This window comes from Xyrauchen texanus, chromosome 37 (genome assembly GCF_025860055.1).
Source record: "Xyrauchen texanus isolate HMW12.3.18 chromosome 37, RBS_HiC_50CHRs, whole genome shotgun sequence".
NCBI lineage: Eukaryota > Metazoa > Chordata > Actinopteri > Cypriniformes > Catostomidae > Xyrauchen > Xyrauchen texanus.
In genome coordinates, this window is record NC_068312.1 from 4,928,840 (window position 1) to 4,953,030 (window position 24,191).

Consider the following 24,191-nt stretch of genomic DNA (forward strand, 5'->3'; position numbering starts at 1 on the left):
CCAGGGAGGGGATTCCGAAAGAAATCTCCACTGATCAGGGTACAACTTTTATGTCACGGACACTACGTGAGCTGTACGAATTATTGGGCATTAAGTCAATCTGCACCAGTGTTTACCATCCACAAACAGATGGCCTAGTCAAGCAATTTAATAAAACCCTTAAGAACATGATTAGTAAGTTTGTGCATGGTGATTCAATAAATTGGGATATATGGCTCGACCCCCTGTTATTTGCAGTACGAGAGGTCCCACAAGCCTCCATGGGGTTTTCCTCATCTGAGCTGCTATATGGTGGTGCCCGCACGGGGTGCTTGACGTCATCCGGGAGGAGGAGGGACCTTCCGTTAGCAAAAATGAAATCCATTACGTTCTAGAGCTTAGAGCAAAACGCCACACCTTGGGGCAACTAACACAGGAGAATTTGCATATTTACAAGTTAACCAAACATGAAGGTCATCCTAGAATTTTTTTGAAAATTTGCACGAGTAATATAAATGTTCCAATGACTCTATGTCTGCTACAAAGGTGGTGCACTGATTGCAGTCCATATTAAATCTATGTCCAAGGAACTCATTACAAGGATATACGTCATAAATCATTTTAAACTGAACCTCTTTAGCCTTTGGTAGAAGAGGGAAAGAAAGAAACCTTGTTCTAATTTGAATCACTTTCTCCTTACAAAAATCAAAAACAAGGGGTCTCTTTCTGACATGTAAAGGGAAGGTCTGTGCATTTACACATGTTCTTAATACCTTATTATTACAACTTTCTTCGATAAACTTTTAACCAGAAATTATTAAAGTACTCAGTATTGGTATCACAGGTGTATAACACAATGCACCTTTAACCAATTGAGCCAAGCCCGCAGGAATAGCTTTCAACAAAGACATATACAATGTTTTAGTACACATGATATTGTGCTTACCACAAAAATCATCATAACTTAGAAAATTCTCTTCCCCATCCATAATGTGACAAGACACCTTTATCCATCCAATCACGAAAAAACACAGATTTTCTATTAATGAGGATACGCCTATTATTCCACAAACAGCAACTACGTGGGGAAAATTGTGTTTGTATAACATCTTCCAATATAATAATACTTGACTATGGAAAGATGACAGTTTGCATTTTAATTTTGAAGGCTCAAAGTCACACCTAAAAAGGAAATCAAGGCCCCCAAATGATTCAAAGATTTTTGAAGAAAAACAAGACCAAACTGAAAGGAAAGTTTGGAGCCACTTCAATTTGAGAGTCCCATTTATGACATCAAAATCAATTATATTCAACCCACCCTCACTGATTGGCTTCACTAAATCTCCCTTTCTTATATGATGGTGTTTGTTTTTCAAATAAAGTTATACTGAAGTTGGTTAATATCTTTTGTCCACCTGTTATCAGATACTTAAAGAGTATGCTGGATAAATTAGCCTAGAAAGAGCGAGTGAGAAAGTCAGAATTCTACCAAAAATAGAGATGTCCTTTTGTAACCACAAGTTTAACATTTTTTGACTTTTTTTCAGATTCAGTTTTTCTCTATTTTTAGTATCTTTTGTAATAACAATTCCCAAATATTTTACTTCATTTTTTTACGGAATATTGAACAAATGAGACTCTGTATGATTATGAATTGCGATCAGCTCACACTTTTTTAAATTCAATCCTAAGCCTGAAGCTTTTTGAAAAATGAGACAGCAAATTAATGGCCACTGAAATCTGCTCTGCATTACTAAGAAACAAAGTAGTATCGTCTGCCAATTTACTTATTAATACCTGATTACTTAAAACATTCAAGGGCTTGATCTCTTTACTAATTTGAACATAAATTGCCAACAGTTCAGCTACTATGATAAATATGGAATGGTCAATCCCACAGAGCGTCAGAAGGTGAAACGGGCGTCTACGAATTTTACTATCAAAGGTAACTATAAGTACCGAGAGATTTTATAATGAAAAAAGAGAACTGACTGTCTGGAACAACCAGGGTCATGTGCTTAATTCACAAACTTTGTTTAAAATATCAAGCTACGTTAACTGTACTTGTTCAGCTCCCGTATCTGGGTATTAATAAATGGGTAAAATAAAAAAAGTGACTATAATGTAGTTTCATCTGTCAGATATCATATAGTAATATGATCTTTTTATTTTTTCCTCTTAAAACAGATAACAGACTCTTCTACATCGGTCCCAGTAGGCAGTACATGCGGCTAGATGTCCTGTCAGAGGAAGAGAAGAGGTCTGTCCCTGGGACTGACAATCACAGTGGTGTCAGAGGCACTTAAAACAGGATTATTGCTGGCTACTGTTGGCCTACAATTATCCGGGATGTGAAAAAATGGGTAATGTACTACAGTGGTGGTACTTTACTTTTACTTCTATTTTTTACAGTTTTTTTCTTAACAAGTATCTATACTTAAGAATGTGTCTATTTTTGCCACCTCTGATTGTTCGATACCTCCTTGATTTAGAAGTTATATTTATTGTCATCACCAACTTGTATCAACTGGATATTTTTCTAGACATTTTGTAAAAAAAAATAGTTTTGCTTTTTAGGTCAGATCTTGTCACCGCTGCCAGTTGAATGACCGACTAAGACAGCAGCTGAGGTGTCTGCAATAATAACCACAAAGTTGTACTTGTTCAGCATGGTTAGGAAAATCATTACAGACCAAGGGAAAGGAGTTTGTCAACAAGGTGAAGTTTTGTAAAAGTTTAATTATGTTTCTTCCCCCTACTCTAGTATCTACATATATGTTGTTGTCTACAATTACTCCAGTCTTGCAAATTTAACTGATGATCCCTCTACAGCTCAACAACAGCATTTTCAGTACACTGAAAATCAAACATGCTGTCTCCATTGCTTACCATCCCCAGACCAATGGACAGGTAACTCTTTGGATATCTGTCCTGTAAGATCTATTGTTGTCTTGTGAAAGAACCAATCAGAATATCAAGCATACTCTCAGTAAGTATGTTAATGACAACCATAATGACTGGGATCTCCACCTTACTGCTGTTGAGTTTTTCCCTTTAATACAAATGTAATAGTTAATGGGAAGCTTCCTATGTGATCAGTACTCCACTAGACACAGTCCCTACTTCCTCCTCTTCCATTGACACCCACGTCTGCCAGAGGTCATGAATGCCTGTCCCATGGGAGATGATTTTGAAGTTGCTGACCCGGAAGATAACATCGACACCAGAATCAATAAGATGAAACTTCTTAATGAAACGGTTTGTATTTGAATAATAAAGGTAAATTAAGTAGTGACATACTATCATAATTAGACCTAGGCATAGGCTGATCTATGTATTTTCTTTGCTATGATTCTGATTCTCTGAGCTCTTGTTATGTCACTGTTACACTGTATATTTAGAGATGTGGATAATGTAATGTTTCTGGGACTGTGTGTGCCCAGAGTTTCACTATCACTTTAGCATTCTCTGCCTCAGTAGATAGCATCACCAGGAAAAGATTAGACGACAGAGGTGACTCAGTGTGACCTACATAAACTGGGGTGGGTGACTACCACCCTCTCCTGTCAGAGATGGGATACTTAAAAGCCTATGTTTGTCCTCTCTAGTTAGGGAAGCAGTTGAATTTTCATGTAAAGCCATGCTCCCTCTCTCTTTGTTACATAGTAATTGTGGCAGGGCGGAGGGCGGGGCCGGGTCGTGATCATACACACCCGGTCCCGTATTAGGCTAATCAAGCCTCCGAGGTTTAAAGGTCGACTGCAGAGTATTGTGCGGGAGAGAGAGAGATCGTTTACGGACATGTCCGTCGTGTGTGTTTATGTGGTCTTTTGAGTTTATCATTAAAACTATTATTTATATTGAAAAGCCGGTTCTCGCCTCCTCCTTTCCATTGATCACTTTACACTGGTGCCGAAACCCGGGAAGGAGGAAGGATAAAGCGTAGTAGAGTTCTCGCCACTACCTTCCACCCCAACGGAGCAGCCGCGGCCATCTGCCGGGGGACGAGGGGCCCAGCCGCCTGAACGAGGACGATGGCCGCCGACCGCGAGGGGAGAAGGGGCTCCTAGCCGACCACCTGGAGCGGTCAGGGCCGCTACCAGGGGCGGAGGAGTCACCTACCGGCCACTGAAACGCGGCGGGGTTTAAGACTGCCGACTGCGAGCGGGGAGGGGCTCACTGCCGACCGCCTGGAGCGAGAGAACCGCTGCCAGGGGCGGGGGAGACCCCTTCTGTTCCCCGAGAACGCGGCAGGGTGTTCCGTCCGCCAGGGGCTGGAGGACTGCCTCGGATCCGCCCGGAGAGGCACGGCTGTCGTCCGATAGATGGTGGAGGAGTGGCCGAGGAACAAGCTGCGGAGTATCGGAGAACTGGCGAGTAAGAGTTTTTTTTTCATCTCTCTCTCCTCTCCCTCTCTCTCTCACTGTCGCTCTGCGTTGGCCTTTTCCCTCTTTTTAAATTTTACAGTTTTTGGGGGGGTACTACACTGTTACAAGAAGTACCCCCCATTTTAATTATTTCTGTTTCACTCCCTGTGTCCCCTCACTCATCCAGGTAGATGGGATGACCTGCCGGCAGTCAGAGCAGAAGGCGCGCCGTCCTCCAGGGAAACGGGGGGGGCGCGTCAGGCCGGGGGCTCCCCAGTCTGAGAGAATGAGGGAGGAATGTGGCAGGGCGGAGGGCAGGGCCGGGTCGTGATCATACACACCCGGTCCCGTATTAGGCTACTAATAAAGGTCGACTGCAGAGTATCGTGCGGGAGAGAGAGATCGTTTACGGACATCTCCGTCATCTGTGTGTTTATGTGGTCTTTTGAGTTTATCATTAAAACTATTATGTATTTTGAAAAGCCGGTTCTCGCCTCCTCCTTTCCATTGATCATTTTACAGTAATGAATAAATCTTGTTCCTTATTTTTCTACCTTGGCCTGACTGAGACTCCATTGATCTGTTGGTTTCAAAAATAAATCCCATCAAGGTAAGAGACCAGAGAATTCTGTTTTTGTTTTCAATGAGTTTTCAATTTTGGGTACTGTTTTTTTTTTTTTTTAGGTTCTTCGATAACTCAGAGCATGAGAGAGAGAGAGCTCAGAGCCATTCCAAGTCATTCCAAAATCGCAAGCGCATGTATGTTCGGTTCAGGCCGGTGATGATGTTCCGCTCTCACAGGACCCCAAGAAATGATGGACAGGAGACACATTTACTAGTCAGCACCAAGGACCATACTTGCTCACTTCCAAACGGGTAGCCACTATTGTGAAAGTTTAAACATGCCAGAGGGTCAGTGTGTCAAGACTGAGGACATACTTACAGATTGAAAAGTAAGAATGTTTGATAAACTCTGTATAAAACAGTAAATGCTATATTCAGAAAAATTGGATATTTGCATGTAATTCCTGTTACTAATTGTCACGTTGTCATTGATTCGTGTATCATCAGATGGACCAACTGAGAGGATGTTTCTCCAGGATCACTGTTACTCAACATTGAAATGGCAGATAGAACATCCATATGCTTGTGTAGGAGCCATGTAATCGGTGTGATGTCCGTTTAAATTCTAAATGTCATGTGCCTGGGATCAGGGTGTATCATTGATTAGCCAGGTTTAAAAACACCTGTGGTTGTATGTGTAGGGAGGAGGAATGGGGTGAGCTGGGAGCACGTATATTTTGTTGACTGTACAAATGTTTCAAGGTATCACAAATGTCTTTTAATAACGCCAATCATCTGAATTCATGCTTTTAATTGCAACAAATCTTTGCATGTTGGATGACCATTAAATAAAGAATGAAGATGCAGACATTTTGGAGCGTATGTGCATATGTTTAGTGTCTTAGTTTACTGCAGAAAAAAAGGAATTCTCGGATAAAGCATCAATTTAGCTTTCGCAGGGATGTAATTGTTCTGTAATTAAAATCAGATCAGAAATGCTTGCCTCAAGATTGTGGAAGAAGTTGCACGAAGACAAGTACTTCATACTATTATATCTTCTTTTAGAAGTATTTATTTTGATGTATGCATGTTTAAGAACTTAAAATGTTCTTTCCATAAGGGAAAACAATTTCACATTGTGGACCTATGTTGTTGCCACCTGGAAAGACAAAAATGTGGACCAAGTGCATTGTTTGCCTGTAAGGTTTTATTTATTTTTTTGCTATCATATACTCCTCAACCAAGAAATAACTCTATTGGGAACAGGCACAGAAGTATATGTTTTTTGTGCATGCATATTATTTTGTCCCAATACTATTAGGAAAATGTGTTATTTGTATTTCACAGTATGCTCCCAGCACCTGTACATCATGTCCATTAACATTCACAGAGGTAAGCTGGATTTTCACACAAGTATGCCATCAAACTACTGGTATATGTCAATATTTTATTTGTATTTTTGTTTGTGTGTTTTTAGGAGGAGGTGCCATTGATTCGCCAGTGGTGGTGCATTCAGCTGATGGAGAGGTTTTGCCTAGAAGGGTATGACAGACTTTACAGATACAATTTCAGTATCTTGGCTGTATTAAGTCTCTGTTGGCAAAGTGATACTAGAAAGGAGTTTTACAAATAGAGTGCATATACATTTACATATTTTCCAAAGGTATGGACAGAGATTTGCATACTGGACAGAAGAAGCATCCCAACTCCTTCAGAGAACCCTTGAGCCTGTCTTTAGGGTGTCAAAATCCACCACCACAAAACTGTTGCTCAGCAGAAGAGTTGTGGTTGAAGAGGACACCGATAAGGTAAATGTGGATTTTAGTGGTCATATATCCAGCAGTTGCATGCATGCTGGATAAATAGTTTAATTAGTTTATGTGCCATTTTATATATATAGAGTTATATAAAATGGTACCTAGAGAGGTAGAGTGCTCTCCGCTTCAGACGGCCACAGGCATTGTCTCGTGTGTCTGGGCAGCGATCACACCGAGGCTGTGTTTGTGGATGGTTCATGCTCTCACTGCGAGAGCATGACCATGACAACGTTGCGGAAAGCAAGCCACTCCAGCCGCCCCCCGCATTGCTCCTTCTTCCCACGATGCGGCTGGCGCTGGAAGTGATCTGGGGATGGCAGCGGGTGCAGCTCCGCGGGTACGTCCCCTCGGACCACCCGCGTTTGCATGTAGGCCTTGACCCCGTTTCCACGTCAGCGTCAGCGGAAGTGGTAGCCTTCGTGTAAAGCTAAAGACCAGCGAGTCTTCCTGTGCGAGTCCACCGAGCAAGGACAATGACAAGGCTCCACTCACCATAGCACTTAAGTATCTTTTAATTTTATATCTTTACTAATGTTTTTCCTTCAACATACTAACATGTCTACTTCACAAATAACACATGCCTTCAAGCATATCCCTGTTATCTGTTTTAGACTGTTTACAAGATATAGATGCAAGACCAAATGCAACCTGCACAACCTACGGACACTTTGCACTTCAGCACCTGCTCTGCTCTCGTTCTCAGTGGTACTCAGGAACTGCCAGTTTTTTCTTGGGGGCTAATCACATGGATGTGACTATTGTGGGTCATGGTCATATTACCACCAACTGGTAGCAGGAAGTGTGGCACTTACAACAGACTTTGAAAAAGTTATCGTATCCAATTTAAGCAATAACCCAAATTGCTTAAATTGTTTAGACACGGCTGACGGAAAATTTTGTGAAGTTGTAGTCAAACTGGAATGGTGTCATTTACTCACTGTATGATTAGGGTCCAAGTTTACATTAATGTTGAGTTGTTTCTGTGTCCTTGCATTGTTTTCTAAAAGCCAACAAGTGGAAATGGACCCTTGGTGCTTGGGCATGTCATTGCTGCTCGCAGCTACATTTATTATTTTTATTTTTAGTGCATTCTCCCGTTTATAAGCCATTCATCATGCTTGAAACTTGGCACACACATCAGACCTGCGTAATATCAAAAATGTATGTAGTGTTTAGGCTTGGGTGTGGTCGAGGAGCCTCCAAATGCAGGCAATGGTTGGGATGAAGTTGCTCAGATGTGCACAAGGTTTGGTATGGTAACTGCTCTCATCCTGTTAGACAAAGTTAACTTTGTTGTATTTGACTCTGCCCAACAGGAAGTCAGCCATGTTGTATAGAATGTGGTATTTTCACAATTTCCTGTGCTATTTTGTCGGGCTTACGATGGCTGAAAATTTATGAAAGCTTAAACATACATTTGTTTTAGGACATCTTTTGATTTTGATAATGCAATTCAGCATAGATGTGCCTCATTGGATTCCACAGTGCCCCCTAGTTCATAAATGCATATTTCATGAAAACATGAAAAACACTTTTATAGCTGATTTTATAATTCTTTTGTAATTTGTCTTGGGTGTGGTTTATCGCTGTGGTTGCACACAGGTTGTTGAGTTTTTTGGTCCAATAATTAGTACCTCTGTTTTGTCAGAAGTAGAAAGACATTTCTGGCCATCCAATCTCATCAGGTTTTGAAGAAATGTAAAGTTGTGTATCATCAGCATAGCAGTGGAAACTTATTCCATGATTCCTGATAATATCTCCCAGGGGAAGCATATACATGGAGAAAAGCAGAGACCCTAAAACTGATCCCTGTGGCACTCCATATTTTACTTTTGTTTGGTTTGACAATTCCTCATTTACATAGACAAAGTGGTAGCGGTCTGCTCAATATGACCTAAACCATGCTAATGCAACTCCACAAATGCCAACATAATTCTCTAGCCTATTCAAGAGAATGTCATGATCTATCGTGTCGAATGCAGCACTAAGATCTAAAAGCACTAGAAGAGAAATGCAGCCGCGATAAGTTGATAAGAGCAAGTCATTTGTAACTCTGATAAGTGCAGTCTCTGTACTGTGATGAGGCCTAACTGACTGAAATTCTTCATATATACTATTTCTCTGTAGAAATGAACATATTTGGGAGGATACTACTTTTTCTAGTATTTTTGACACTGTGTACTGAAATATACTGGCATAACTTGTGTACAAGAAAATTACATCTAAATATACTACCATTGCACATGATCAATCAATGTTACATTTTCAGTCGTAGGTTCTTTGACACTGAACATAGCCTAGGTTTTCCATCAATGTAGACATTGTGTGTGTGTTTTCAATTCATCATGGTTCTAATCACTAATTAAAAATATATTACCTGACATATTGTTTAATGTATGGCAGAGTTTGGTAATATATTTTTGAAACAAAGATAAGCATATATTGTGGTGGCCTGTAAATAACAACTATGATTATATCAAGTTTGTTAAGTTGACGTTACAGCTATACAGCTATAATTCTAGGATTGGACTGAAGCCAATAAATTTAGCAAATGATAGTGTAAACCCTGAACATTCATTTCAAATTTAACACATTCAAATATAAAAAGATTTGTTGGTGTTATGTGGTGAATAATTATAAAGTTCAAACTGTGGCATGGTGTTGATACATTCTTGGATGTTGTTTTTGCAATAAATTGCTTTATCAGCAAAATTTTGAATCATCAACCCACTTAAATTCTTGACTTGACTTAAAGCAACATATGTCTGTCCAGCTGCAAAAATCTTTTTTAGTGATATGACTGCTTCATTGACAGTTAATCCTTGCACTTTGTGCAAGTGCAAGCCCATGCCCTTTTGCGTTACAGTGCAAGCCCATGCCAAATTTAATGGGAATTGCTTACAAAATCCACACTTGCTGTTAACTCGCTCTTCCTCTAAAGTAATTGGTGTGGAGTTAATGATGATTCTAGGTGGTGGTGTATGCTTTCTAGTGGTATTCAAAACTTTATCATCATCAAACTGAACAAATACTACATTCACAGTTGTGTTGTTTGTATTAAGGGCCATGTCTGTTACAGTACCACAGACACCATTTACAAGCACATCATCAAAGTCAATATTCTTAATTAACATGACTCACGCACCTTTACCTTATAGAAAACTTTCTGGTAAACAGGAATTAAATACTTTGGAAAAGTGTAAATTTTTATGTTGCACTTGTCCAGTTTGTTGATTTTTCTCAAAATCCTGAAACTCTACACAAATGTGGTCTGGGCAATATGCAATTATCTGTTTGATGTTGTGCTCTTTCACTTGCATATTTGTTGGGAAAATGTGTAAAGCGGAAGAGGTTTGCCCAGTTTCCCAGTAATGAGTTTTATATATATATATATATATATATATATATATATATATATATATATATATATATATATATATATACACACACACACTCACCTAAAGGATTATTAGGAACACCATACTAATACTGTGTTTGACCCCCTTTCGCCTTCAGAACTGCCTTAATTCTATGTGGCATTGATTCAACAAGGTGCTGAAAGCATTCTTTAGAAATGTTGGCCCATATTGATAGGATAGCATCTTGCAGTTGATGGAGATTTAACTGATATATATGTTAATGAACATGCATGGTATTTTTATCATGGGCACTTAAAAATACTGTGAATACTTTTAGATACCTGATTTTTAGAATTAACAGGTTAAAATGTAACACTGCATGTATGCTGTGAAAAAATGCAGTCAGATTTTCACATTGATCTAACAAAAACGTCAGACAGGCTGAATGAAAATGCAAATTCGCTCTCTGACAGTAGGTGGCACTTATGCAGCAAAAATATAGCTGTTACCCTGATAACACCTGTACATAAAGCAGCCCTGCACTTATAAACACTACCTTATTAGGCATTACACGGGGGCGCCACTGAGCGATGACGGAGTAAGACGCATCTTTAAGAGCTCCGTCAGCCAAATCCGCTAAAAACTACTTTCAAGGGCCAACAACTATGTAAATTCTATGCTTACAGAGCGGATTTACTTTTAAAACGCTAAGACTTCAAGCTCGACTAAATATCTCAACATGAGCAAACAAAAACCCAAGAAAACGAAATCTCAACTAGCCCTCAACCAACCACCGGCCTTGCCTGGCACACAGACCGCAGACTCCAGTGGTGATGAGGAAGATCCACCTAACCGAGCTCTACTAGCTGCCATTACAGCACTCAGAGGTGAAATGACCAAGATAAAGGATGACATCTGTGAGAACTTGGACAGACGCATTGAGCGTGTATATAACGATTTGAGAGAGGAGATTGTTACGACTAACAACGTCGTCCAGGTGTCTATTGCTAATCTTGAAGCGAAATCTCAGATGCAACAGGCTAAACTCACTGACATAGAAGAGGCCACCACTACACACTCTGATAGCATTAATCAACTTGAGCAACAGGTGGCTAATCTCAGTGCCGAGGTTGTCAGTCTTAAACAAAAGAATGTAGATTTAGAAGGAAGATCTCGTAGAAACAATATCAGAATTACGGGTGTACGAGAGGGCTCGGAAACGACAAAACCGAGGGACTTTATCGCCAACTTGTTGAAAGATGTACTTTCGTTGGACGAGGCCCCGCTTATTGACAGAGCCCACAGAACCCTTCGCCAACGTTCAAGCCCCTCTGACCCACCGCTCCCATTCGTGGTACGCCTTCATTACTATCACGTCCTGGAAGACATTCTCCGCAAAGCTGCTGCTATGAGAAACCTCCAGCATCAAGGTAAAGCCATAAGCATCTTCCCCGACTATCCTCCATCAGTGGCAAAGCGAAGGGCGCAATTTAACAGAGCCAGGCAACTACTGCGCAACCAACCCGGTGTCAAATATGGCTTGCTTTACCCGACGAGATTCCTGGTGACTCAAAACGGCTCCCAGTCATACTTTACAGACCCGCAGAAGGCCCAGGAGTATGCTGAGCGTATCACGGCAACACCACCGGGATCAACTGGAAGATGTTAAAAGACTGACACATCATGTACCCTACTCCGACAGGGATCCTTACAAACTGTGGTAAGATAACATGACAAGGAATGCAAGTGGAGAGAGACTTTTATATCAGACTTACACTCAATAAGCTACGAATGTTTATTCAAGTTAATATCCTTTCCCCTATATGGAATGCTTCTCCACCGTCTCGTAAACTCTGTTCTAGAGGTATCCAGTAAGATTAATGTACAAGAATATATTAAGTTTAAAAACCCTTTACAATGTATGATTAATACACAGGTTTTATTCATTTTCTCATTTTCTTATTTTTCAAATTTAACCTAAAGATATTGTGCTCTGTGTTACAAATGGCCACGACTTTATAGTTAGGCTTGAGGGGCTTTCCCCAAAAGGAGTAACAGTTTTTATAAGCTAGGTTTCTCATACAGGGAAGTTTTGCTTTTGTTTTTGGACTTTTTCCCGCTAACTGTTTTCCTGCGGCTACTTTAGATTAGCCTAAGGTATTTAAGTTTATGTTGTTCAGTTATTTGTTGTTTAGTATGTGTATGTATGTGTTCACGAGAATGCGGAATTACAACTATTGTGCAGCAATGGAAGCAGATCTCATTCACTATAATGCATATAGATACTCGATTTCCCATCTCACTCATATGCCAATTTTCCTTCCTATTACATATGACAAACTCACTGATTGTTAAAAAGGGACTGACGTTTACAAGCTGGAATATACGTGGCGCAAACAACCCGGTGAAGAGAGGTAAAGTGTTGAACCACTTAAAGTCATTACACTCAGATATAACATTTTTGCAAGAGACACATTTAAAAAACAATTTTCACAACAGACTGAAAGCTAAATGGGTAAAAGAGGTATACCACACGTCCTTCTCCACAAAAGCAAGAGGCACAGCCATTATAATCAAGAAAGGGGTACCCTTTATCCATAATTCCACCATAGCCGATAAAGATGGTCGTTATATCATTGTCATGGGAGAGATATACAACACATCTCTAACTCTTATCAACGTATATGCTCCCAATATGGACAATCCTGCATTTTTTAAGAAAGTCTTCAGTTTACTCCCCAATTTGTCACAGACTATGTTAATAATAGGAGGAGACTTTAACACACCTTTAGACCCATTTCTTGATCGTTCATCATCTCGCAAAATACCCAAAAATAATTAATGTGTTCTTTTAAACTCATTCCTTAAAACTATGAATTTAATAGACTTATGGCATTTTAACAACCTGGCAGGGATTATTCTTTTTTTTCGGCAGTTCACAACACTTATAGTAGAATTGATTATTTTCTAATTGACGTTCAGCTAATTCCATTTACAACTGATGTAAAATATGACACCATATCAATTTCAGACCACAGCCCATTAACATTCAACTTATATTTGGAAGGTATGGACCCACCCAGTAAATCTTGGAGATTAAACCCTCAATTATTGACAGACAAGGAGTTTTGTGAATTCATTGAGGCTCAAATAAAACTATATTTTGAAACTAATGATACCCCAGAAGTCACATCATGCACTATATGGGAGGCTTTCAAAGCCTATCTAAGGGGATGTGTAATCTCATATGAAGCGGCCAAAAAGAAAAAAGAAGTAACTCAATGTAAACATCTTGAAGAACAGATACAAAAATTGGACCAACAGAATGCGTCAAACCCCACTCCCGACTTGCATAGAGAAATAACTAATCTGAAATACCAACTCAATCAACTTCTCTCTAGTAAAATTACCTCAGCTTTTTTATTCATTAAACAAAAATACTTTGAATTTGGAGAGAAACCTCACAAATTTTTAGCTAGTCAACTTAGGAAAATAGAAGCCGATCGAGCTATTCACAGGATTAGAGATGACAAGGGACATATACTACTCAACCCAAAGAAGATAAATGCACGTTTTTTACAGTTTTATTCTGACTTGTACACCTCAAAATGTCATAGTGATCCCAATACGATGAATCAATTCCTAGACGAATGTAACTTATCAAGAATCTCACCTGAAGACTCGGAAAGGCTTGATACAGATATTCATTCCACAGAAATACAAAAGGCAATGGCCTCCCTTAAAAGCGGAAAATCACCTGGCCCCAATGGCATACCGGTTGAACTTTATAAAAAATACAGTAAAATTCTTACACCATTTCTCCATAGAATGTACAACCAGGCCCAACTAGATGGCACCCTACCACCAACATTAACTCAGGCTACAATCACTGTTATTCATAAAAAAGGTAAAGACGAGCTAAATGTAGGTTCATACCGTCCAATTTCTCTATTAAACATAATTATAAAATATATGCAAAAGTGCTGGCCAATAGATTAACTCCTCTAATGAATACAATATTTCACAACGATCAAACTGGCTTTATATCAAATAGATCCTTAACTTCTAATGTACGACGACTGTTTGATATTCTATACACTGACAGGGAAATTCACAATGATCTAGCCATACTGACCCTCGATGCTGAAAAGCCGTTTGATCAGATAGAGTGGGAAAACCTGTTCGAAGTACTTAAACAACTTAATTTAGGTGTGAGGTTCATAAAATGGATAAGACTCTTATATACAAATCCTAAAGCACAAATTCATACAAACCACAACTTGTCTTTCTCATTTAATCTGTTCAGAGGAACACGGCAAGGATGTCCCCTGTCAGCACTAATTTTTGCTCTTGCTATTGAACCACTTGCACAAAGTATCCGTTTAGACCCCCAAATATATGGCTATCAGACTAAGACTACAACAAATAAAATTTCACTATATGCGGATGATATTTTGCTATATGTAACCAAACCTCTCCTCTCTATCCCATCCATTCTTGAAAAAATTTAAATGTTTGGGAAATTTTCAGGATATCGGATAAACTGGACCAAGAGTTCACTAATGCCAATTCATGACATCCCTCAAACAACGTTGGCAAGATTCCCTTTTAAGGTTATCACTGATAAATTTACATACTTAGGCATAGAGGTTACAAAGCAATTTTCCTCTCTCATGCAATTTAACTTTCCACCTTTATTGGAACAACTTAAAAACAAAATTCAGTTTTGGAAAATCTTGCCAATATCACTACTTGGGAGGATAAACGCCATCAAGATGATCTTTCTACCACAAATACTATACTTGTTTCAAAATATTCCTGTTTTCTTAACAAAATCCTTTTTCAAGAAAATTGATTCGATTATTCAACCCTTCCTGTGGGACTACAGGACTCCAAGAATTAACAAAAAACATTTAACCAAATCTAAAATGAATGGAGGTCTAGCCCTCCCAAATTTCATGATGTATTATTGGGCATGCACTTTTAAAAATATAAACTCCTTTAACATTACTTCTAATACACCTCCCACTTGGTTAGCTATTGAAATGGAAGACTGTGTTCCATATTTACCTGCAGCCCTAGTACTTTCACCAACACCGCTTGACAAATCAAAGGACGTTAAAAACCCAATCATACATAATTTATTTCGTATTTGGAAGCAAATCAAATCGCATTTTACTCACAAAACATTACCCCTTTCTTTACCAATTGCAAAAAATCCATCCTTTGCCCCTTCTAACTTAGATCTGACGTTTTCTGATTGGAGGAAATTAGGATTATGTTGTATCCATGACCTGTATACTGAGGGCAAATTTGCCTCCTTTGCACAACTACAGACAAAGATCAAACTACATAACAATAGTTTCTTTAGAAACCTACAGGTCAGAGACTATATCAGAAAATGTATGCCAGATTTCGAGACACAACCACAATCTATGCTAGATGAATGTTTCACTATACCCCCATAAAGATACATTTATTTCTAATATATATAACAAACTACAAAAAATGTCTTCACCCTCGTCCAACAAATATAAAGATAGTTGGGAGAAGGACATGGGTATCCATATTCCCGATGACATCTGGGAAGAAGCTCTGGAATACATACACTCCTGCTCCAATAACACAAGACATTGTCTTATACAATTCAAAATTATACATAGGCTTCATTTTTCAAAGGTAAAGACCCACAGCATTTTCCCGAACGCTTCACCAAGTTGTGATAAATGTCAGTCCCTCAATGCGACACTTTTTCATGCTTTTTTTTCTTGTCCTTAAGTTGCCACTTACTGGTCTGATGTATTTAATATACTGTCAAGAATTTTTAAGACTACATTGTCACCAGAACCATTGTTGATTATCCTTGGCTCATCACAGTTTTTTAGAAATTTGTTGAAGGATAATCTTTCAGGTTTTTATAAGATTTGGCAACCCTTTATAGACTTCTTACAATCAGTATCTGTATAAATACTTATTTCCTTTCATTTACTATAAATTCCTATTGTACTTCCTGCTACAAAACTGTAATCTACTTCCGCTCTGTTTGTTTTTGTTTTTATTTTGGTTTATATGTACAATAATACAAAAATATTTGAGCCTCTCTTATATTGTTGATTGAAAACTGTACAAGATACATATGCTCAATAAAAACTTTAAAACGTATTAGGCATTACACCAGGGGTCGGGAACCTATGGCTCATGACACCCTTCTCGAATCATGAACTTCCAAATTATGAATCAGTTAACATTTCACTGAATACTCAACTCTTCAAAAACATTGCACATAAAAATATTATAACATGACAAGAGTTGCAGAAAGCAACACAGAGAGGCGATTTTATGAGTTTGCAATTTAAATAATTGTGAGGTGTGCACAATAAACATAGAATACCTGTATTTGGAAGATACTTTTTGCAGTTGTTTGATAGCAGAAAGTTATAAAATAACTCGTTTATGTTTAGGTCCAAGCGTTTTCTTGTTGAATTTAAATTATTTCAATAACTGGGGTCTCTGATATTTCTTAAATGATAAGGTAATATTTAATTAAAATAAATTATGATACATTCAATGTCTCTTCATAAATTTGGACATTTTTTAGATTAATAATAAAACATTATTGGTGAAGCAAAAACGTGTGTGTGAAAATCACTTCATAGACTTCAATGTATTCGGAGTCACATGAAAGACCCTTAATGTATATAAATATTACTCACTTTTGTACATTAAGCTTAATGTAACTGATGTGACAGGGTGGTTCACTGTGACAGGGTGGTATGGACAAGGTGTTTCTCTATATGATCTGCTGGTTTTAACCTTTATAAAACTGGGGGATGGGAAACAATAAATTGGAGATATAATGGAAAACTTTGGTCATGTTCTGAATACCTGAAAAGAGCATCATAATGGTGAAGGGGAGAGTCGCATCCACACATCCCTCTAAACTACAACGAAAGCTGCTCAAAGAGTACCCAAAGAGGATGGATGAACATTTAATGGAAAAACAAAGATACAAAGATATTATAAGAGAACATTGCTATTACATTCAGAAATGGGGATGCAAACATTAGAATCAATAAAATTTTGAACATTTTACAATAAAATTATAAACAAACAAATGTTGTTCTTCCTTGTAATAATGAAAGAACATTTTCTAAACTTTGATCATATACATCACAATACTTTTTGCATTCAACTCTAAAAAGGAAGTTGTACAGTAAATAAAAAAGATAAATGATGACTGACTGAAAGAAATAGTAAGTAGTGACTGAAAGAGATAGTGAGTGAGTGAAAGAGATAGTGTGTGAGTGAGAGAAAGAGATAGTGAGTGAGTGAGTGATGAGTGTGTGAGTGAGTGAACCAAACAGGTTAAGTTAACATAAAATAAATTGATTAGCCTATATTAATCCTTGTTTTCACACATACTCACATTCAAACGGGAAGCAGAACCACCCCATCACATCCCTTACCACCACGTCACAATAAAACATGTGACGGGGTGGTATGTGACAGGGTGGTAAATTTCATCCCAAAATGGCTGCAGATCTCACATGTGGTCAAGTTCCTCACATAGCATAAATGCATTAAATCTGAAATATAATTTTCTTTACATTAATAATATATAAATTTTTATAAATACGGTTTTCCCTATCTATTTTGCATGACGGTTTGAGTTTGACGGACCCTGCCAAACATGAAAAAGCAACAAATAAACAAAGTAAAATAATGTCAGTACTTGCCTGCTTTTGTTCTTTTTGGCTACAAGGATCAAATTATGTAATTTCCACTTTGTGATGTCATTTAAAGCAACGGTACATTATTTATAGATAAAACAAGTTAGTGTGACGGGGTGGTAAGTCAAACTGAGGGAAGCACACAAATCAGAAAATATTTACAAAAAAATAAGGTTTATTTTGAATAAATATATCTTATATATACAGGGACACACATAAAATCCTGAAAATAATAAATGTTTGAAAAAAATATATAACTTATTTGGTGATATGTTAGATGCAAAGTCATGTTGGTCAACACGGACATGTGAAATTGCTATGTACTAATGAAATATGATTAAAAATATTATGTTACTCTTTAAGAATAGTATTTTTATCATATATCATGTTAACAAGAACACTTGATTGAATAACTTTAAGCTTTGAAAACACACTTTGGGACATTTTTTTGTGCCTTATGCATCTCATCAAACTTTGCGGACCCAAATGGCACCCGTTTCATAGAATGACTCAAGCATTGCTCTTCACAATCACAAAAGTGATACAATAAATCATAGTTCCAAAATGGCAAATTTATCCGAAAGGTAAGGAGTTTTGATCCCTGAAATAATTTTTTTCATGCATTTATTTTGTGGAATTTGATAATTTTCCACTGTACACCACACTAGTGTGCCGTGGCACAGTGGTTGGGAAACACTGCAGTAGACAGTTCTTATACAAGGAGCTATGACTCAGCTATGATCAGTAAAGTGAATTTCTTCTATGATTCTATAGAAATAAGTGTGTAAGCTGTATTTTAAAGGAATAGTTCAACGAAAAATTAATAATCATTTACTCACCCATTTCATTCAAAACCTGTATGACTTTCTTCGGTGAAACACAGAAGGACATATTTTGAAAAATGTTCATGCAGCTCTTTTCCATACAACGAAAACATTCAGTGACCACTGAGAACTTTGGTAGGGTGGAAGATTTTCCTTGAATAATGATGACTTCCATTTCAGTTTGTTCGACTTAAGGAGACTGTGATATATCTCACAAACAACATGGACAATACTTATATTGTATATATATAGATGTTTTAATGCGGTTTTCTTTTGGGGGGCACTGCCACTGGTCACTGTATATTTTCACTGAAAGGAAAAGAGCAGTGTGAACATTTTGAAAAACATCTACTTTTGTGTTCCATGGAAGAAAGTCAAATGGGTTTGTAATGACATGTGGTTAAGTAAATAAATGACAGAATTTAATTTTTTGGGGTGAACCATTCCTTTAATAGGGAAATGATAGAATATACCATTGATTAAAATTGTACTTGCACAATATGTAATATGGTTCTGCAAAGATAGCAAACATGTTTTATCAAATATATTTCTCAAATTCAAAATGTTAAAAAAGATAAACAATTCATTTATGATACACATTTGAGCACATACTGTATATACACACACATATGCACAATATTCTTTTTCTTTAAAATTACTGAAAAATGGAAACATTTCATATTCTGATTTATATTCAACAAATTCAACTTATATATATAAAAAAATAACACACACTAATCAATTTTCTCAATCAGTTTTTGTTGCATCTTGTTTTACCATTTACTTGTAAATATATTTTGTTTTCAGATGTTTAGATTTTTCTACTGGAAAACAACACAAATTATATTTTAATTTTTTTTTTTGTGTATCTAGCTGTAGTGTAATTGGTTTAGTGATGGACATTATCCAAGCCAGAGTTATGTCCTCTGATGCTTGCTGTTTTCTCTCTTTTTATTCATTTTTCTTTTTTTCTTGTTCTTCACCTCTTTCTTGTCGTCTTTCAGTAAAGGAATGCCTTCTTTCAGCTTCTGAAATCTCTTTAGATCAGCACAGAACAGTACCTGAGACACAAACAGAGACATCAATAAGATTATCAATATCAAAAATAATAATAATATTCAATGAAGGCTGTGCAGTAATACTCACAGAATGAGCCCAGCCAGCATAAGGACCCCAGAGTTTTCTGAAGAAATCACCTGCAAAAGAGTAAAACTTTTTTCTTTAAGAAAAATTGAGTGGTACTTGCACAAACATGAATACTCAGGGATTAGGGTTTGTTAACATCTTTACCTACAAGTATGTAGTTAGAAGAGTGAAGTTTGCCTTAGCTCATCCTGTCTTATTTGTGGTGTTTGCCATGGATAATTCAGTATATGATGTGTGCACTAACCGATATCTTTGTAGACTTTATCTGTCAGTGTTTTTTGGCTGCTACCGGCAGCACAGCTGTAGTCACGCTTGGCGATCTGCCACACGTGTGTATCCACAGGAACAGCCTCAGACTTGTCCAGTGACATCAAACATACACAGTCGGCCACCTGATCCCCAGTAAACAAACAGTACATTTCACATAGGTTACATATAACAACTGCAAACTCACAGCTAGAACAATCACTCTAAGGCCGACATGGGCAACTTACGGCCCATGGGCCAGATCAGGCCCTCCACGTTCTTTTATGTGGCCCGCGGCTCATTTATCGTAAAAGCCTTTCTTTGGATATTTCAGTTAACTTGCAAACGTGTCACCACAAGCGTTTAACGTGATCAGGGTTGCCATATAAGAGACAACACCCAGAGTTTGAGATTTATACTTGCGCAAATTGGAAATAGTCTGCCTAATGTATACTTATTTTGTGCAATCTGGCAAACATGCACTTGAGTGTGCTATTTCTAGCTCTCACTTTCCCCTTTGAACAAGCTTAGCGATCTGTAGTGCAATATTCTGCTCAACGAAAAGTGTTATACGGCCACACAGTGTCCATTCTTGAGGCTGCTTGTGATGTTTGGTGCTACTTTGCAGGTAATCCTTCTCAGTTATTAAATTAAATATAAAAGTAGATCTCGGCATCATTGACAAGCGAGCAAAAGCAAGCCAGAGACAATAATATACACATGTATTTTTTATTTGAGCAATTTGGAAATGTTGAAGTCCCTTTGCACCTGTACGTTAATCTAACTCTTACAGTAATCATTTATCATAGTCATGCAGCCTGTGTTAAGTTGTGTGCTGAAAGTCAAACCATCGAGGAGACCCGCATCATGACCCTTTTAGGATGTAAATGGGTAATGTTTTTTAAATAAATATGTAAACTCGCCGACTTTGCGACAAACATTAAAAGGACTATACATTTTTTTTTTATTAAAACAGACCCTTGATGTAGATATTGTTAAATTGAATAATAAATTAACAGGGAAGTAGAGATGGTAAAATAAATTTATAAGCTCAGCCTTTATTCAGTTTTAATGCCTGATAGAAAAGTACAGTCAGGTCCATAAATATCGACACAATTCTAATCTTTTTGGCTCTATACACATCACAATGGATTTGAAATGAAACGAACAAGATGTGCTTTAACTGCAGACTTTCAGCTTTAATTTGAGGGTATTTATATCCAAATCAGGTGAACGGTGTAGGAATTACAACAGTTTGTATATGTGCCTCCCACTTTTTTTGACGTGTTTCAGAAATATGCTCGTGAACAGCAGAGACAGCTGAAAGCTCACCCTTTTTATTTTCTTTATTTTAAAAAAGCACACGATTTTTTGCAAGTGTGACCTGCCGATACCCATTGTTTCCGATTTTCTTTCTAAGAACTATTATTGACCACATATACAAACAAAATCTACCTTTCTTCAATGCTAAATTTTATTTTCATAATAAAATACATTATTAAACATTACAATTTCCCCCAAACTGCACTAAGTTACAGGATCTTCTCTCACTTAAACAACTCTCAAAATAAAGTGCTCTGTGACTGGAAAGAGGTAGAAATAACAATTAACTGCAAATGAGTTGCTTTATATAACAGATGTCATTTCCCACTATTTTTATAAATGGACCTTTTTCTCTTTATTACTCGTCTAACAAAACAATTCCAAAGATCTGAAAAACTGAAGTGTCCAATACGCTCAACTTACGTTAGATGTAAAAATATCAGTTGTAAAACTGAGCACTGCTTCGGGAACGGCTTGCATATCTGTCAATACTCCCATTTTTCCCAGGAGTCTCCCGTTTTGTTATTTCTCCCAAAAAAAATGTCCGTAATTTGTATGGCCCAAACCACGTTATATGAATAATCAATATATTATTCCAAGGTGGTCCAGTTGCCAGATCTTGAATGAAATGCATCCTACTCACACAATCGACACATCATACACATTACAAATCATTTATGACCACAATCTGGCAACCTACAACCCATTTGCACTGTTGATATCTGCGCAGGCAGTAGACGCGGGATGTTAAATCAAGCATCACTGGTAGAGGGGAGGAGAAGACTCAGCTGGTGCTCCGGTGAAAAAAACAATATATACATGTACATTTAACAACAGCTGGACGGAAGAATTGAATTTCATATCCCGAAGCATATCGACAATGCCCACGCCTTTTGCAATGTGTGTCACACTGATTTTAATATCGGACACGGTGGGAAAAATTACGTTATTCAGCACTTTAAATCAAAACGGCATAATTTGTATAGTATTTAGCCTGCCTCTGCTATCCAGCACCCCCTTCCCCTTTGTGTACCCAAATGTTGACAGATAACAGGCTGTGTGTGTGACATGACACGAGATTAAACAACTCGGGCAACGCAACATCGGAAAGTACCTCATACTCTGTATCGAGGAAATTTATCAGATTTCTGAACCCTCTGTCCTCAATTATGGAGAACAGCTGGTCATCCAGGGCAATGAATTCAATAATTTTCCTCGTAATTGGTTTGGTATTTTCGCTGCTCATACCAAGGAATGATAGGAGAGGCTGCTGACTTGTGGCTGGCTCTGAGCTCTGGCTAGATTTAGCCACTTTCACTTTTTAGATTCTTTTTTTAAAATGGGCATTTTCAGCTGGGTGATGGTGTTATAAATGTCTAATTAGGTTTGTTGATCCGAAAGTTATTGTAGTGGTTCCCCCACGGTTTACTTTGGACTTAAAATTATTACACATTTCGAACTTTATGTATTCTTCACTCACAGTGAAGATCTTCCATGCCAATGACATGTTTACATGCAGCTGTGACGTTATTGCCTGCGCCGCTGGCAACAAAACGGACCGGCTTGGAATCGGTAAGACGTGAGGCTGACCGGCCGGTTACCGGTCCGGGCCGAGCATGTGGAAAATCGGCTAATTCCGGTCCCTGGCCAGTCGATCGGTGTATCTCTACTTTTAGAAGAATGTCTCAGCTCTTTACATCCATAAAAGTGAATGGTGATCAAAACTTTGAATCTCCAAAAAGCACAAAGGCAGCATAGAAGTGATCTGTACAACTCCAGTGGAATAATATCATAATATAATATATATTAATAATATCACCTGATATTATTTTTGTTATATATTTAATTAGGGTAACATTCCCTTATGAAAAATAAGGTTTTCCTACAGTAACCATAGTTTAACCATAATATGTATAGTAAAACTATAAAATGTACTAAATTCTAGTATATGCAGAGCAACCATGGTTATTTTTTGTTAGTTAAAAAAAACTTATCACAAATGTATTCTTAATATCCACTAGTAAATGTATTCTTAATATCTTATTCTTAAGATTGCTGTGAACTGTATGCCAATGAATAACTTATGTTCAATAATATGGTAGTAAACAATACATTGTATTCTAAAGCCGCTTATTGTATTGTCTTATAATACAGTTCACAGCAATCCATTTCACAAGTGAATTTGTCAATCAGTTCGAGATTTATTATGAGGGCTTGTTTAAGGACCCGTCAATTTACACCTGCGTCAGACATTTTTTTATTTTTTATTAATGCTTACAAAACTTTTACAATACATTGTATTCTAAAGCCGCTTTTTGTATTGTCTTATCAATGATTAACTCTTCTGCCACAAGAATGTAATGCATTTTAATTATCTGAATATTTTTTATTTATTGGAGTGGTGGTGGCATAGTGGACTAAAGCACATAACTGGTAATCAGAAGGTAGCTGGTTCGATCCCCACAGCCACCACCATTGTGTCCTTGAGCAAGACACTTAATCCAGGTTGCTCCTGGGGGATTGTCCCTGTAATAAGTGCACTGTAAGTTGCTTTGGATAAAAGCATCTGCCAAATGCATAAATGTATTATATATATATATATATATTTACTTGTGTTTATTCTGATTATTGGCTGGCGTTTGTTTTATAAATGATTTTCTGTTATGTAGTTTTTAACTCACAAAATTTGTACAGAAGCACCTGACTTGAGCAATCCGATGGCAAAGTCGTTGCGGGGGCCTGTACTCTTTCAGATTAGAGGGATTGATGCCAGTTGGCGCTGTTGTGTGTGGGGTTAATCCATCAATCAAAGCTTTATTAAGGACACACACTGTCC

The 24,191-nt window shown here is 37.7% G+C and overlaps 1 protein-coding gene across 2 annotated transcripts in view; it reads right to left on the reverse strand.

Moving 5' to 3' along the window:
• Positions 1-17,142: 17,142 nt before the first annotated feature.
• Positions 17,143-24,191, reverse strand: part of ogg1 (8-oxoguanine DNA glycosylase) — a 50,473-nt gene continuing 43,424 nt past the window's right edge. For both annotated transcript variants that reach the window (XM_052108537.1, XM_052108538.1), the window contains exons 6-8: positions 20,031-20,178; positions 19,787-19,836; positions 17,143-19,701 (exon numbers count right to left, since the gene is read on the reverse strand). In XM_052108537.1, the coding sequence (XP_051964497.1) occupies positions 19,558-19,701; positions 19,787-19,836; positions 20,031-20,178 (342 nt within the window). In that variant the 3' untranslated portion in view covers positions 17,143-19,557. The remainder of the gene's footprint in view (positions 19,702-19,786; positions 19,837-20,030; positions 20,179-24,191) is intronic.